The sequence below is a fragment of the Condylura cristata genome, unplaced genomic scaffold (assembly GCF_000260355.1).
Source record: "Condylura cristata isolate star-nosed mole 26May11 unplaced genomic scaffold, ConCri1.0 scaffold00023, whole genome shotgun sequence".
NCBI lineage: Eukaryota > Metazoa > Chordata > Mammalia > Eulipotyphla > Talpidae > Condylura > Condylura cristata.
This window is the reverse complement of record NW_004567124.1, coordinates 30,486,191-30,504,832: the sequence shown is the minus strand read 5'-3', so window position 1 is coordinate 30,504,832 and position 18,642 is coordinate 30,486,191. Positions and strand designations below refer to the sequence as shown.

Genomic DNA, 18,642 nt, shown 5'->3' with positions numbered 1-18,642 from the left:
GAATACTACTGGAACATCAGAAGTATTCAATGTTCTCCAAAAGAAAGGTAAGAAAAGTTTATTATTGATAGAACATAAGTGAAAGTTGGTAAGAAAACACAAAACGTCTTTTTAACATATTCAAAATTTTTATCACATCAGCATGTCACAAAATAAGCCACTGTTAAATCAACTCATCAATTAAAACTGAGTACTTAGTGATATTACTTTTAATGTATTTATAATGTAGATACTACAAGCTTGGCGAATGATAATGTTCCCAATTTTAAAGGGAAAACATATATAAAAGATCAGTTTTTTCATATTAGTGTGTAACCAACCAATAAAGAGTTGTGCACCCCCCCCATAAAATAAACACAACAACAAAGTAAATCTAACTTGTCAATCTTGGCAGTGTATTCTCAGTGATTATTAGAGACTATAGAAAGTCTCTAAGTTAATAGAGACTATAATAAAGACAAGGTAAACTACATGCATAGAAATAAAAGACTAGGATAGAAACATATATCTAGTGTCTGATACAACACAACTCCAGAAGCAAACATCTACAAGAAGTTTCTTAGAAAATAAATGGTAGCATAGTTGGGGGGGTAGGGGAGGAGAAGCAAAAGATAACAGCATACAGATACCATAGGTTGAAAGCAGAAAGATACTTGAATGACAAGTCAACAAACCCAACACAATTTAAGATATACAGCGACGATGATAAGATAGGAAGAAATCTATAGCTCATCGAAGAAAGGAAGAGAAGAACATAAAAGTCAAATTGGTGACTTTACAACTTTATGGGGCTGCAGAATATATATAGATGCATGTGCAATATATACACACCATCACTGAAACCAAGTGGAGAAAGTTCAAGGTTGAGCAGACAGGGTGATAGTTATATCAGGAAGAGAGAATCCCATCTCCTAGGCTTTAGGAGACATCTATAAAATCTCTAAATCTAGATAAGTTTATAAACTGTAATAACTGGTATGATCCAACATTTTCTTTCCAGACAGACCATCCATCATGTGCTTTCTCATGCATACTTGACTTTATCATCTGAACAGGACAGAGAACACATAGCTTCAAAGCCACACCTGGTAATGCAACTGACACTAGTCTGTTTTCATTCCAACTCTTCCTGTTTGGAGTCCAGAATCAGCACTAGAAAGCTGTTTCTTGTGCCAAAGGACCAGGTTTAATGTCCAAAATCTTTGGAATTAAGAGGGCTTAAAGCAAGCTGTGCAGTGCTGAACAGCCAGGAGCAATCTGCACAAGGCGACATGCCTATTTAATTAGCACAAGTTTGGGTCTTCCTTATAAATCTTAAGGCCTTTCTACATGGTCCTTCCACTTTCAGCCCTTTAGATTTGCTTCAGAGCCACCCAATGATTGAAGGCTTCTTCTCAAGATCCAAAGTGAAGGAAACACACAAAGTAAATATTCACTAAAATTAAATAAGATTAAAGACACCAAATTAACTTGAAAAAGTGTCTGGCTCAGCATTTTTATAAAATATCCTGCAGGTGGACATTATTTTTGATCACTCTAATGGAAACATTGCCAAACCTGATAGGACACCTTATTCTGAAAAGTTTCAGGATGATACCCAATCCACTTAAAATTCTAATAGGAAATATAATAAAGCGAAGTTATCAATGGTTCTATATCATGTTTTGTAACAATGCTGTGACTCCTCTGTAGTAGATGAAAAATTAATTGCTTAAATTTTAAACTAGTTTGTTCAATAATCCTTTAAGAGTCAGCCACTTGCTGAGAAACTGCTGGCCACTTATGGATGTAAAAAAGAGGAACAATGAAAACATGTATTTGAGGGACACACAACAGGGCAAGAGACAGCCACAAAAACAATCCTAGTAATGTTCCGAGGTGTAGGTGTAGGCTGACTTGGAAGAAACAAGAAGGTAAACTGGAGCTGATTTCTTAGAAGGATGTGGAGTGAGAAGGAGTTTTCAAGAGAACAGAGCTAAGAAGGGTAGAGAAAGGCACAAGCCAAGATGCAGGCATATAAAGCAACCTCCTAGAAAAGTAGTTAGTTCCTTATAATCTGAACTCAAAAGTTTGTGTGGGAATGGTGCCCTCTGACTGGTAGAAGTGCAGGGACCTCTTTTAAAAGAGTCTTGTGTCAGGCTAATTGTTCCAAACTATATTAATAGTGGGTTATTTCAGTATTTATACAAGCCAGCTGATGGCAAGTTGGTTAAAGGTTGCATAAAGCACAGACCAAGGCTGAAGTCAAAGGGATAGATTTTAGGAGCTAAAGAACATCAATAGGTCTTAGAAATCAAATGGTGGTGGTGGTGGTCGTGGTGGTAGACGGGACAGAGAAAATAGTGGAAATCTAGTTAGTGGTGAAACAAAGGTTAGATTTAAGTGATGATGTTTCTAACTATGAGGGAAACACAGGAAAAGGAATAATTTGTGCAGAAAGATAACAAATAAGTTGTGAACTTACTCATTACGTTCGAACCTACCATGTTACTGAGTTCATTGCACCCATAGGTTACTACTGTGGAGAAATCATGAGCAAGTAGAGATACCGGTTCTCAAGAAGCAGCTCAGTATGAGGCTTCAATGCTCAACTATTTTAAAAAGAAAATAAGAAAGAGAGGGGAGGAGGGAAAGAGGAAAGAAGAGGGATGGGCAGGGGGAAGGCTAGGAGGGACACAAGAGGAGACAGCCATTTGGCTATAATGGGTCATTGCAGCTATTATTTTTTATTACTTTTGCAAACGTTAGGAAACTTCTAAATCTGCAAACTCTAATCTTTCTTGATTATTTTCTACAATTAATCAGTTAACTCTGCAAAAAAGAACTCTCCTACTTAATAATTAGTTCTAATATTTGGGTGTAGAAAGAGCTTCTAAAACAAAAGATTGAATGTGAAAGTCACACAACTGCAACCTATTATAAATAAATGTTTAAAATGAAAATTAATGTAAATGCTTTCAGTGCTCTATAAATATTCAAAGGATTTAAAAAATGCAGCTCCATCTTTTTCTTAGAAAGAGTGAAGTCAAACTTAAAGAATTATAGCACTTCAAGATTTGTTTTCTCCATAATTACTTAATTATTCAGAATTATTAGAATCTTTGTATAAGTGGATTTAACTATAAAAGCCTCACTATACAGTCTCTTCCATAAAGGTAATATATTTCTGATATTTATGTCCTTAAAATATCCAGTATTAAAATTAGTATTTCCACACAGGAAAAGAAAGGACTATTTAGTCCTAGACAACTTGATAACATCTCTTTCAACTATAGTAATAATTACCATGTATGAACTTCCAAAGCCAAGTTGTCAAGAATTAACATTAGCAATAATTTATGTCATAACTGGCTGTTACTATAAAGATAATGGCAAACCATCCATTTCTACAAAGACAGCATGGATCGAAAGGGAAATTTCTTCTTAATTGCTACTAATCTACCCATTTTTAATTAAATTGATTTGTAATTTATTATCTGTCCCTTTCCTGGAAGGTTGTTATTATGATAAAGTCTCTCCAAAGTTATCTGTTATCACTAACTTTTAAGCACCCCAGTTAATTTCTGGTGTGAGTTCCACCACACTGTACTAATGGTTAATGCTAAAAACGTATTACTCAGTTTCCCTGTACTTTGAAGATAGAATTTTGAAAATGAAGAATTTTCACTCAAAGTAAACTATCAAAATCTTAGCTGTTTATATGAAGAGAAGACCATTAAAGGTGAGACTCTGTTATGCCAGCCGCTTTTCTTTGATCATCAAACAAGTTGTTATTAGTAGGTGCCTTCCCAGAGGGAGGAAACAGATTTCCTTTGACAAGTATCTATTTCTTGTGCTATCCACAACCAAACAGTAAATTATGGAACAAGCCTAAATGTTTCACTATGTTTCTATTTTAATAGGTAAATAAATAGGAAAATATTCTCACATACAAAAAAATATTTTAAGCAAGGACACTTTAGAAAAATTTGTATATACAGGCTTCATGTATTTTTCAATCAAAATCCTTCATTGATATTAAGCTATGATCAGCCTCAAATTTAAAGGATAGCATTGAAGTGACTATGACTAGGTAATTTTTACCACACAGGCCCAGAATATAATTTATGAAAGGCTGAACTTTTCTGAAATGAGATACAAAAATGCAGTGTTCCTTGGGAGAGGAAGAGACAGAAATCTTTTTTTCCTTTGTGAAGAAATGTTAACACAGCCAGGAAATACTGGCTTTAATTCTCTGTTTCACCAGTATTCCTTAAGTGAATTGACTGTAGCTGAGTAGATAAAATTCATATTTAAGGAAAAAAATACTGAACTGTAGTCAAATAATTGGGTATAATGAAAATAAAAAGATAATTGCTTAATATAATGTAATCTCCATTAATTAACATTCACTGGATATAATACTTACTAGATATATGAGTCCCACACTTTCTCTCCTAAATTTTGTCTAGGGAAATTAACAATGAATGCACAGTGGCTGTCAAACTCTTATATACAGTGATGGTAACAGTTAACTCATACCTCTTCTAATAGATGTAAGTGAGGCTCAGTCTCTCACTTTTCTTTGCATCATGCCTACTATCAGTCCTTACCATAAATACTATCCCCTTGACTCTGTTTTATTCTTCTTCAAGTTCTTCTCCACCATCAAGCATATTATTATCTCTTTCTTTGATTACTATCTCTCCTTCCACTAGAAAGTAGTCCCGATAGAAAAGGATTTTTTCAGATCTGTTCATCCCCCTATCTCCAGTGTCTAGAACCATATGCCAAGCCCAATAATGAACATTCAAAATGTATCTGTACAATTCTGGGTGCCAAACTATATTCAAATTTAACGTGATTTAGCACAAAGGTACAGTAATAAAATATCCTTTCAGAAAAGAATTGGGTTACTCACAGTTGTTACTCACAGTTGTAAATCACTTACTACTAAATAAGCCAGTAGGTATTACTAAGTTATACACTAAATTCATTTGCTGTAATTGGTCCTCACACATACCTTAACAAGTTTCAAAAGCTCATAGAGATCTTCCACCTCATCACCTTCACACTTGGTGTATACTCGTCCCGTGTCCACGCTGCTTCCACGTATGGTGCGGCGATAGAGGGGAAGAGCCATGGCTTCTGCATACAGATCAATAGCATGATGACCCACAGTCTGATACATGTAGCTGTCCAGTTCATCCGACCCCACTGCAACAATTAAATGAAAATAATCAGCAAAATAAAGGGAAAAAGGCACTGGACTTGAAAATTCATCTAGTTTTTACTGCATGCAGAGTAAATTTATTATACCTTGCTGCATTTATGAAGTGCCATCCAGTTCATATTATCTCTAGTCAACTCTATTGATGATTACAAATATAATTATATATGAATTTTAAAAAGTTCATACAACAAACATTTTAAGGGAAAGTAATGTATCCAATGAATTGTGGAGTTTATTCAATTAAATATTTTATTGCATTAATCTTTTTAAAATCATTCAAGGTTATTCACAAATCATGTGGACTCATAGAAGAAAATCTTCTTAATTAAATATCAAGTTAGTTAATGTGACAAGTATCTGTAAGAAAAAAGTTTAGAGCAGTTACAATTTTACATTGTAAAATTAGTGACACAATCACTTTCACAAGATTTAACAAGTATTAATATGGGTAAAATATTCAAAACTTATCCTGTATCCATGTTGCTTCCTCTTATGGTCTGGCTATAGATTTTTTCATGATACAAATGAACTTAACTATTCTGAAGTGGTTTTTTGATCTTGTAACCTTACTTTTTGAAAAAAAGAGTCATGGATATATATAAAGATTATATGCAATAATACCACAACATTTACTTAAAACTGATTTTTAGTAAGGTTACAAAACAATCTGACTTATAGGTACCCTATGTATGTATGCACATAAGCCAAGTCAGCCCAACCTTTCCAATGAATGTGAAAATATCCTATCAGAAGGCAATAAAGAACCTATTGTAAGGACTGCTTCTAGAATCAAACCCATCACCATACACTATTACATTTTGGCTCATAGATTTCTGAACTCACACATTAGATTGGCTTCCATGTATTCACATTATTGTTATAAATATGTCTACTCACAGTCCCAGGAGAAAGCAGAGATATCATCAGCCACCCAAAATCCTTTCAGTCTACACTTATCTCAAAGTTAGACTTTAGATTTTTACATGCATTAGTTTGAAAGGCTATTGATAAATTGAATGAATATGTTTAAAGAACTTGGAACTTCTTAGCAAGAAACCTCCTAATATTAGCATAATATTTAAAACATTTTCCTGATTTCAAAAATCTAGATGGCGATTTTCCCTTAAGGCTGCATTTAGTCCCTTCCAAAATATAACATTTATTAATGGAAGTTAGAGAACAGCAGTGATATGAGATCAAATAAAACCAAAAGGTTCCACTGTTGCCTGAAACACCTCAATTAATATACCACAGAGCTCCTACTACCAATTTAAAAAGATGCTTTCTTGAATTTTATGACAAGTTTGCATTGTCCTCATTAATAGAAATAAATTCCTTTCCTGGCCCCTGACTGAAAACCCTAACCATCTTTGCTACATACTACAGACCTGTCTACAAGTCATTCGGCTTACATGTTGGGGAAGAAGTCAATGAATCATTCAGTAATCCTCAATTTCCTGCTGACTTTAAACCAAGATTAGCTAAGCCCTCTTCAGTCCCCAATTTGTAGCCATCTCTCTTCTACAATTACTACAGGTTCAGATATTTTCCAATATTTACTTTACAATGTTCCCATGCCATTTACTATTGAATTTTTTATCACAAACAATATTCTAAATAAAGGTCTTTATTCCACTGTGAGATATAATTTAAAGACAGACTTGCTTGTTACTTGTTACTTGTTTGTTACCCACCCGGTGAACTATGCCCATATGGAAGATTATGCATTAGCAATTCAGTATGAGGTAATTATAATAATTTGACATAGAAAAGGTAAAGACAATATAGACAGTTGAGGGAAAATATAACACATGTACATTATGTTATAAAACATTTGCTTTTCAAATATCAAGATCTCTCAAAACAGCTTAAAAAACCATTTGCCTAACTGACCACAGACAATAAGGGAATTTCTTTTCCTTTGATAGGGAACATAATCCTACAAGGAGATCCTCTTTCTTCTTTTACAATATAGAAGTCACAGTATGGAGCCTATTCATTTTTACTCAGAGTTTTCTCTTTATTATTTAAAGCCAGAACAGACTGTTTTCCAAACATTTCACTCTTATGTAAAGAGCTATTATTCATGGATAGAAACCTGTGGTAAAATCCTGGATTTGCAGGGACTTTTCCCAGTCTTGTTATCATTTATAATCTCTTACCACTTCACGCCTATGAGAATGAGCCAATCCCAAAGATCAGGAAGAACAAGTGGTGATAGGGGGTGGAGAAAAGGAACCCTCATATATTGTTTATGGGAATGTGGGTTGATTCAGTTGTGATGAAAATCAGTATGGCAGTTCTTCACAAAATTAAAATAAATATACAATGATGTGACCTGACAATTTTCCTCATAGGTATCTACCTGAAGACAAAAACACTAATCCAAAGGGATAGTTGTATGCCTCTTTCACTGTGACATTATTTACAATGGTCAAGTTATGGAAACAACCTAAATATCCATCAACATAACAGTGCATTAAAAAGATGTGTTGTATATAGAAAATGAAATAAAAATATAAACACCATTTGAGACAACATGGAAGGAACTGGAGGGAATTGTGTTGAGTGAAACAGAAGAGAAATACTGGACAATTTTATTCATGTCTGGAAAACAGGGGAGGAACTGACAAAACCAAACCAAAACAAAACCTAAAAATTTGATTATAGAATTAAGAGTGCTAGAGGAAGACAGGGGTTGGGGGGGCTGGGGGGTAGGGGAACATGTGAGGGGAGAGGCCCAAAGGTCTAGTGTAAATGACTATGGGTGCTTTGATGATGGTGATGGGGTACAGTGGCAACATACATGTGAAGAGGTGTGAACCTATTCTCCTAAAGCATATTCAGGGTTGTTAACCAATACCCCAATAAAGAAAAAAGGTTTATATCTCCTACTTCGCTTCCATCATAACTTGGGTCTTACTTATAGAAGGAACAAAATTTCAAGTAGCTAACTGAAACAACTGCTTCAAGGCTCATTCTAATTAGGTCACTATATATCTATTAAATGTCTCCATATATACAATACATTTAATTCATCTCAAAATAACAGCACAGTAAAAAAGCATGGAGGCCAGAAAGATGTTAGGTAAAACAAATGACAAAATGGTCTTACTGAAAGAGCCATATGGAGAAGCAGTGACAAAGTTTGAAAAGGGTTAAACTCTGCCTATCACATTTTAGCAATTGCAAACTATAATTATAGAGGTATAAGTATATAAAAATAAGACTGATAAATACATTTCTTTTTTAAAAAGTTACAATTGGGATATGCTGTAATTAAGTGTGGTAATAAGCATGAAACTGTTTGTGGTCATCACTTCACAGTATATCCATGTATCAAATCAATAGGTTTTACACCTAAAACTAATACAATGTTAAATAGCAATTATATCTCAGTTTTCAAAAAAAATACATTGTAGGTTGAATTGTATCCCTCCAAATTCTTATGTCTAAAAACTTGCATCCAGTATCTCAGAATGTGACCTTAATTCAAATCAGAGTCAACATAAGAGTAATTAGTTAACACGCAGTCAAATCATCCAATAGGACTAGTGTCATAAAAAAAGGGAAATTTGGATATAGATATGGACAAGGTGGGCAAAATTTCCCAGCTGAGGAAACATTATTTGGGAGAAAACTGAAAAAAGTATCTAAAATGAGGTCTGCAGATTGCTTGATGATACTCCTGTCACCACACATTAAAAAGTAGAAATGTATTGTGTTAGGCCTTTTGAGTCTCACACATTTAGCCTAAATCTAAGATGGCTAAATTAGATCCTTTTTATAAAATTCATATTGTCACTTACCAATATTTGTCTTACTTCCCAAGTTCCTTGAGGCAGGAGATTGTATCTTATCTATAGATTGCCTGTAATCTATAGGCAAGATGTTATGTTCTGATGCCTTCTGAAACAGTAGGTTTCAAGTCTCAGCTCTGCAAGCTTGTTTTAGCTATTTTAAACTGAACAAACTTATAAAACTCAGAACTTCAGTATCTGTCTAATAAAACTCTTATCTAAATGTTTATATGAGGATTAAAGGATGTATAAGTGAAAACACTTAGTATAAAACCTAACAACTAATAGGTGCTAAATAAATATTGGCTCCTTTATCTTTGCCTACCATATATAACAGAATGTAATTATACAGTTGTGGTTTCAGTTGTTGAGGGAAATTTCCCAATAAAGGAATCCACGTACCTTGGTTTTCAGCTGGTCTTAAATTTGCTAAGGCAACAATCTGATGCCCGGCAGCAATGCACTGCATCATGTTGTAACAGCTGTCTTTTCCACCACTAAAAAATAGAAATAGATTAGTATTAGGGGAATGACCATTACTACTAGTAACCACAGAATCATAAGAATCATAAGATATCAAAATAGAATTAATTATATATATAAAATTTTAGAGTATTTGAAAGTCTGCTTTACAGTTAGAATGCAAAATACATATATAATTTCCATAGCAAAAGAATGTAAATATCAAAACTTGTTTAATCCCAAGATCTTAAGAAACTATAATGAAGACCATTCATTCTTAACAAAATATGATATTTTTGGTTCATGACACTCTATTGCATATGCAAAGTACTTTATGAAAATATTCAATTTTATATTCCAGCTAAATACTTATTTTATGTACTCCTTAGGTGAAATTCTATGTGAAGAGGTAGGAAAAAATCTGTTCCATGATAAGAAATCTAACAATTGGTCACCATCACCAATTAAAGGATCAAATTAAAGATTTGAGATCCAATCTAATGATAAAGTTTGATATACTTGGTGGGTTCAAATTCTGTAGAGATAGAAAGCAAAATGATGAATTACATTGATAAGTTAAATTTCAGTATTATCAGTACTCGACTATATATGTGATAGCAGGATAAGACTTGAGCCATAAATCTAATAAACAGATTGAAAGGGAACCAAGTTGTTTGTTGGTTACCTTACTGAATCTGTATAAGGTAGAGGGAAATCGCTGAGTCAAGACAGGGGCAAGTCCATCTATAACAAGGTTGAATGGCAGCTTCTGCTATTTTGGTTTACTCTTCTACTATCCCTCATTATACTGGTTTCTTCCTTTTATCATTGCCTGTCATTTTTTCCTCCTGTTTTGCTTCTTTTCAATCATGGCTTGAGATCTACAAATGTACTCTCAGGAATGTTTGTTTATTTGTAGTCTGTGAAATGAAAAGAGATTGATTATCCTAAGAATTAGTCTTTTTATCTTTTATATTAGTTTCCAGTGTTTGTCTTGTATCTACCATGCTATGATCAAAACCATCATTCCATAACTTCTCAGAACAACAGCGACAGCAAAGGACAAACAGAAGCTACACATCACACTTTCTTTCTTTCTTTCTTTAGAGTGTGATATTCTGCTAAGTAAATCTTTCAGGCTTTCCCTATTAAACCTCACTACCTTATTTCCCCAGGAGAAAAGATCTGACCAATCTTTAGCACATTTAGAGTATGGATGTGGATTAAAGGGGATACATCCACAATCAGAACTTAGCCTTAGAATTAAAAATATATATATGCTAAGATTTCAAGTGTTTTAAAATAAAGTTTCCCTAACTATCTTGTTTAAAAGGAGGGTCTAAAAACTATTTTAAGAACAGAAGGCTTTCAAGGTCAAATAAGTTTGGAATATACCAACTACCTTACCAATCAGAATGTCACAAAATATATTACCATGTGTAACATGAGAAATTCTGCAGAAGATCAGAAATTTAGTTCCCAATTCTGTGATAGTAAATTACACAAAATGCTTGGGATTATATGCTTTAATACAAAATTAGAGAATGGCCTAGTTAGTCCATAAGTTATCATTCAACTGTAAAATTGAATGATATTTTTAAAAATTGTATACTAGGAAAATAATGTTCTTTACGGTGTAACATTATATAAGGAAGATATATGTGTACTGGTTTTGCTAATTCCCCCAAAAAATGCATATCCCAACACTCATTTTGTTCTACACAAACAAATAAAAGCTATATTGCAAATAGAGGCACTGTATTTAAGCTTAAAATTAAAATATATGCTGATGTATACAAATGTATATGATGTGTGTGTATTAATAGTTAGCTAAATGTCATGCTGTATACTCATAGTATGTCTAACATTTACACAGATCTTACAGTTAAAGAATGTTCCAGCATGATCTTTTTTTAAACTTGCCTTTTATTGTGAAAGTAATAGATACACATTGCAGAATATTTAGAGTAATGGGATATACCACCCCTCTCTCCCTTCAAGAGAGCTGAGCCTTCAGTTGGTGACTAATGGTTAAACTTTTGGAAAACTATGGATGTAAATTTCTCAATTCCTGGACTATTTATATAATTTTATCTATCCAGATGAAATGAAGACCATAATGTTCAAAGCTTAATCACTCTCTTTTAAAGAAGAAACTCACTGAATAACAACTATTTTCACATTACAGGCTAGTCTCCTAAAAAGGCATTGAAGTAAAAGAAATTGGAGTATTGTTATCACTACAGAAGGGATTAATTAGACCGTTAGGTCAAAAATCTTTAATACGTCACTACAGTCAGCGTGAACTCTCTAGGATATCCAATGATGTTTATGAACTCTTCATCAGGTTTACCAAAGAAAATGGTTGCGAAGCATGTCAGGACCACAGGTTCAAATCTCATCAAATATTCAAGTAGTCTAAACTCCCTATTTAATGTTACTGTTTCCTTGTGCTTTAGCTCAGGTAGAATAAGCAAAAGTTTAGGTTGGCCTGTCACTAGTTGTCCAGGCAATGCTACGAATTTCTTCCTTGTTTTGGAATATAGAGTATGAAAGCATGAGGTCACTCTAAAAGCAATCGTAGGTGTCCACAGCAACCGCAAAAGGATCGAGAATACAATTGCATCCACCCCCAGGGAAGCAATAGCTTCCCCCTTGAGTCTAAGGTACAGGCCCAAAGGATCAATCCCAACTCCCGAGGAAAGGCGGGGAGGGGCGAGGCTCGTCATCACGCAGATGCGGGACACAAGGGTGGGTAGGGCTTGGGGCGCAGGCCCCGGAGGAGGTGAAGGGAAGACTGGAGAGGACAGCCTCAGAGCACGCAGAGAGCGAGAGGAACGGGCTGGGTGGCGAAGGGAGTGCAATCGAGCAGTAGCTCTGACAGCTCATCAGTTTTTAAGTCAGAGCCGGGCTGCGCCGAGCAATCAAGCCGTAGCTTGGGCGGTGAGCTCATCAGTACTATTTTAAAGTTGCCCGGGTGAATCCAAGCTGAAAGTTCAGAAGGGGCAGCGAGCGCGAGCACTGATCGTTCGGCCTGGGCGCTAAGGCCCTGAGGCTCCACCTCTTCCTGTGATCGGGAGGAGCCGCCGCGCCCCCGACGCCTGGCAGGGGCCCAGGCACCCACTTTTCGGCGCCGGCGGTGGCGGCCACGGCTCTCGGTCCCGTTCGCGGGCGGAGATGCGAAGCCGATTGCAAGGAACCGGCGGCCCGAAGCCGCGTTACCTGATCAGAGCCGCGACCCTCATGTTGGTCGTGCGCGTGCGCGCGGGGCGGGAACAGGCTGCCGCCGCCGCCGCAGCTGCCGCGCCTCGGTGACGCGCCCGGGGCCTCGCCAAGCTGTCCGCTGTTCCGCCGGTCCGCGGGCCTGCGCAGCTACCCCTGTGGGGCTGCGCGCCCCGAAGCCGAGCCTGCGCCACGTTCGCACCTTGGACCGTGCCGAGACCAGCCCGACCCGGAAAAGAAAGGTGTAGGCGCGATCTGACCACCTAAGTGAGGGCACTGAAGCTGCCAGAAGAAGGGCAAGGGCAGAGTTGCACGGTGGCCTCGAGCTTGTTTGGGTAGGAAAGTGTTCAAAGTCACCTCAGAAAGAGAGGAAGTTGGCCCTGACTTCCTCAGCCTGCTCTAAGAAGCTAACTGCACCGTTGAGTGCTTTTTTAGCTCCTTTTTCCTGTGTCCTCGAAACCCAGATCAGGAGCTAGCCCCCTGACCTGTCGTGTTCCTGTAGCTACACCTTTTGTGTAATACAGAAGCTGAGGGGTCGATTAAAGCCCATCACTAAAGAGCAGTATCTTTGGAGAAAGAAAATCTAACCTCTAAGTTCATTTGCCAGGTTTATATGGATCGTCTTACATCTACTTGACACTATTTTTAGGCTCTTGTGATACAGCCTTAAGTAAAACAAGGGTCAAGAGCTGTTTTTGAGGTTGAGGAAGCAGACAATGTACCGGTCTGCGATTAATAACTAGTATTAAAAAAGATTGAGAGAAATCGGGAAGGAGTTGAAGGGTAACTAGTAGAATTAAACAGCCATTAAGGTAGAATTTACTGGAAAAGAAAGAACTGTGCCCACTTAAAGGGGTGGAGCTATCCGTATGTAGCTGGGGGTGTGTACAAGATGAACAAAAGTACAAAGACTCTTAAGTAGAGAAGAGCAAGATTACTCAACATGACCAGAGCAGAACAAATAAGTCAGTTTCCGTGAATGAGGAAGAAGGATCATGTTCATCTTTGTAGAACATAAAGAATTTTGTCTTTTATTTGAGAGCAATGACTAGCCTGAGTTTTGAACAGAAGCGTGACTTAACACGTTTAAAGAATTATACTATGTTCTCTTGAGAATGCACTTACCACAGTCCAGGAGAAAAATGATGGGATCAGGAACCAGGATGATACTAGTGAATTTAGTGACAAATGGGAGGATTGCAACCTTACTGTAAAGGTAGTGCCAATATGTGGGTTGTAAGAGAAAGAAAATCATCATCCTTTGTGAGTTAAATGATACATGTAAAGAATTTAGAATTGTCGTAAGCATTCAGTTTTGTAATACTGTGATGTTCTTATTAACTCCAGTCTTGTTGGTATAGATGTCTAGTACAGTCATAGAGCATCCAAGTTTTAGCATCTAAAATGATGCAGTTTTTTAAAATATTAGTTTATTTTTACATAATTTTGTGCATTTTTCTACCTCAGTTGTAATCCCCATGGACTTCCTATCACCAAATCACCCTTGTGCCATCACCATAGTCCAGTGCACTTCCCCTCTCCCCATTTTTGATCCCACTCCCCACTCCACTCCCGTAAAATGTCTCTGGTATATAGTTGTTCATTATTCTTATTATTTTCTCTCCTGGTCCTCTATACTCCTGCTATGAGTGAAACCATCCAGTGTTTTTCCTTTTCTTCCTGGCTTTTTTTCACTAAGCATGATCCCTTACAGCTCCATCTATGTTGCTGCAAAAGGCATGTGTTTATCTTTTTTGGTTGCTGAGTAATATTCCATTGTGTATATGTACCACTTCTAAAATAATGCAGTTTTAAACTTGTGCAATTGTGTCCACTTATTAAATGAGCCAAGATATTTAGTCTAGTTGGAAATGCATTAAACAAATATTCACAATACAAAAGGCATAGTTTGAAAATAACAGGTTGTAAAATGCATGTGGCAGGAGTTCCATGAGCTGAATCTGTATGGTAAGTGCTACAAGAAAGTCAGGACTTGAAAATGAGTGGAATTGAACAGGAGGAACACGTGGGCCTTACAAACAAAGGCAACAAGACAGATGAAGGAGTTCAGAATGTGTCACCCCATAATACACCCGTGGCATGTAGATTATTTTAAGTTAAGGTAACTCTGGAAACAACAGATGCAAGAAGGACACTCTGACCCTCCTTTTTATTTCTGACAGCAGGAGATAATATTCCCATGTAAAACATGTCCTCCTTCTACCTGGAGATAAGAAGTCAGTCTGATCACCAGAGACAGGGAAGCAGGGAATCAAGGTGAGGAAATTTGTACAAAAAGAACTTACTATAATAATTCATATCTTTCTTTAGCCTTTCCACAGTATAGTTACTTTTGATAACTGTCTCTCTCTGCAAAATATATAAAATTGTATTAAGATTCACCAATTTTTTTTTTAGATTTTTATACTCTTTTGAAGGCTTCCATGTACATGCAAGACATTTTAATAAAACTTGAATGAATTTTGTCAGTTCATCTGCTTTATGTCAGTTTAATTCTCAGGTATATCTGAAAACTCTTAAGAGTAGGAAGTAATTTTTTCTTCCCTATATGGGAATATGTGTGTTCAGTAGCAGTGCGTAGGCCAGACTGATGTCTTATAAGGGTATATTCAAGAAAGCGTAAGTTGTGTGGATAGGTTGATGTCAGATTATCTAGGTCATGGAAAGTCAAAATGAAAAAAATCAGTACCAGGTTGGTTACTGTGTCTGCCATCATTTTTCAAAAGATGATAAATACACTAAGAATTAACATATGAAGTAATTTTGATGAAAAACATTTAAACACCTTCAAAGACTCTTTTAAAAATGCCTTTTTTTAACATTTGTATTTATTTATGCATACAAGAACTGGGATACAGAACAGGTGAGGGGGGCAGTGAAAGGATACACCAAAGAAAGAGTAAGGAACAGAATAGGCAAATCTACACTGCTAAGGGTTGCGCTCAGTGCAGGGTCAGGAGAAGTCTGCCATGCCATGTGGGTCACCTCCCTGACTGGGGATCAAGCTTATGGTATAGTAGCTGCCAGGAGCTTCATAGTACTGTGCTTAACCCTTTGTACAACCAGGGAGGGCCTAAATATGACTTTTTTCCTTGCTACTTGCCAAGAGGGTTGGGAAGAGAAATACTGAGATTCTCTTCCTAAAACTAGATCCTTAGTATTTTGATGTTGTTATTTCTCTTTGTAACTGGACTCTATAAGGTTTACTTTAAGATATCAACAAACAAGTATAATGTGTATATTCACAAGATAATAGGGAAACATTTTTTGAACTGGTAATACTCATTTGCTTATAAATGATTTGCCCTAATTTCAAAGAAAGTTAGCTTAGCAAGACTGCTATATGCATAGTTTTTTACATAGATAGTTAATGGTAACTGCAGCCCCATCAATAAGTTAATAAGACTTTATATCATTATAAATTTTTATAGTATATTGAAATAACTTGCCAAAGATTTCACTTTTCAAAGACATTTTGAACTCACTTCCTAGGTGTCAAATTGTTACATATATTGACAATGGAGTATTTGTGCAGTCAACAAAATAGGTGAACAGATAATTAGCCTCAAAAAAGCCTCTATTCCTTGCCAGTGTTTGGAAAACTATCCATAGCCAAATACTGTTGCTGGTAATAAAAAGTTGCAAGCTGTCACTGAATTCTGCTTTCTTGGCAGCAAATCTCTATGATCTACTAATTGATTAAGACTCAGATAAGCAAATAAAAATTGCTCAGGTAGTTATTCCTCAGAGATCCTGAGAAAATTTACATCTCAAACCATGTATTGCCCTGAAGTTATATCATACAAGTTTCCTGATGAGGATTTAGGATAAGTGGAATTAAGTAATTATATGAAGCATAGATTTAAGGGCATCATGATGTTGTCTGATCCTATATAATAATAGTGACAGTTTATATGGGAAAGGGGTCTCCTAAGAGTTTTATATATAGTAACTAAATATCTCAGGAAATCTGTGAAGTAGGATGTATTATTATTGCCATTTGCTAGTGAAGAATCTATGCACAAATAAGTTTAATAACGTGGGCTGCTTTAAGAAATACCATAAGTTGGGTAACTTAAGCAACAGACACTTATTTCTTACGGGTTTGTGGTTTCTTATAGTGCCAACATCAGAATTATTTTAGCGTGGTCAGATTCTGGTGAGAATTCTTTTCCTGACTTGCAGAGAGACACCTGGATGTATTTACTCATAGTGGAGAATGTCTCTTGTAAGAGTCCAATCCCTTAGCCTAATTTCTTCCTAAAGGGCCCACCATCAAATACCACCTTCCTGGAGACTTGGGTGTCAAAACAAGAATTTCGAGATGACACAAACCTTCAAACATAGCACTTCCCAAAGTCTCAGTGCTAACAAGTGGCAGAACCAGATTAAAACCCAAACAGTCTAGCTCTAAAGCTTTGTGTCTAAGTGGTATGCGCTATCTGCCACTAAAGTAGGTAGCTGGCTATATTGGCTTAAAGACATTGTGTTGGAAAGACACTGTTACCATTTACATATTATCCTGTATCTCCATATTATGTGCTTCCAAGCTGTCAAGTCCTTTAGAGAAGACAAATTTTTGTATTAACATGACGTAATGTTGTTTGAAATCATTATTAAGTAATATAGGTCTAAGAGTCATTCTGTCCATTTTAAGTATATTTTTCTTTATTCCATAAAAAATTCAAAATGTGTAAAAATCAGGCAGGTGATATAAATGTGTGAAATGACCTAATGTAAGACAATTTGGAATGGTGAGGACTATGGCAAACTTTTACACTCTCATTACTTGACTCTAGTTGTCCCATGGAAATGTATAATTTGCATTACTAGCTTTTCTAGTCTTTATGAGATGACAGAAGATTTATTATAGTTAACTCCTTGATTTGATGTTGGAAATTAATTTTTAAAATTGCAATTACTCTGCATACTAAGTGAAGTATATCTGCTTATTAGACATAATCTTTCTCAACTAGTATAATTAATTACATGTTATATGTTTGTTATCAAAATTTTAAAATTTATACCCTTTCCTACAAAAATATTTTATCTATCTAATGGAAATCACATCAGGACAAAGACTTTATTTCTCCAAGAACAGTATATATACACACACACACACACACACATATGTGTGTGTGTGTATTTAAATATTTATTTATTTATCCATACAGAACTGGGGTACAGGCCAGAGGCACAGGGTGGTGAGAGAATTCACCAGACACAGAGTGGGGAGCAAAACGGATGGATCTACTGAAATACACTGCTGTGAGTAGCAGTAAGCCAGACAGGAGAGGTCTTCTCTGCCATGTGGGTTAACTCCCTGGCCAGGGATCAAACTCTTGAAGCAGTGGCTTTCATGGCTTCATAGTGCTGAGACTAACCCCTGCAACACCAGGGAAGCAAATAAACAGGACTGTTTGAATTGTGGTACCTCCACACAACAAAGTAGTGTCATACACTTAAAAACAAAAATCTCTTTAGGACATATTTTCAAGTAGAAAAGGCAGCCTGTAGAAAATATTTCTGTTGCATCAAAGGAAACTTTTAACATGTGTCAATATGTAAGTAGATCTTAAAAGTGCTACACAGTTATATACTAAACCATTACAATGATGCTTCTGACAAGAATACAAGATAGGACTTCTATTTTCAGTACATAAATACCTGTATTTTTTGACTATTTTAGATGAATATGTATACATTTCTTGTACATTTTAAAAGAATGAATATTTAGCACTGTTAATAAATACATGCAATAACCACATGATATTGTTTCTTTCAGGTTAGCAAAGATTAAAAACAAACAAACAAAACAAAAACTGGCCAGAGAGAGACAAATGTTGGCAAGAATATGGGGGAAGTAACAATTTTATGCTCAGTTACTGCAGATTAAGTACAACTTTTTCTGAAAGGACTACACAT

At 36.0% G+C, this 18,642-nt stretch overlaps 1 protein-coding gene across 4 annotated transcripts in view; it reads right to left on the bottom strand.

The window, feature by feature from the left end:
- Nucleotides 1–12,905, bottom strand: part of DPH6 (diphthamine biosynthesis 6) — a 143,434-nt gene extending 130,529 nt beyond the window's left edge. For 2 of the 4 annotated variants that reach the window (XM_004687939.2, XM_004687940.2), the window contains exons 1-3: nt 12,697–12,905; nt 9,415–9,509; nt 5,003–5,196 (exon numbers count right to left, since the gene is read on the bottom strand). In XM_004687939.2, the coding sequence (XP_004687996.1) occupies nt 5,003–5,196; nt 9,415–9,509; nt 12,697–12,719 (312 nt within the window). In that variant the 5' untranslated portion in view covers nt 12,720–12,905. Of the gene's footprint in view, nt 1–5,002; nt 5,197–5,298; nt 5,382–9,414; nt 9,510–10,159; nt 10,233–12,696 lie in introns of those variants that run through there. The other 2 variants (XM_012728492.1, XM_012728493.1) reach the window with 2 other exon arrangements.
- Nucleotides 12,906–18,642: the final 5,737 nt, after the last annotated feature.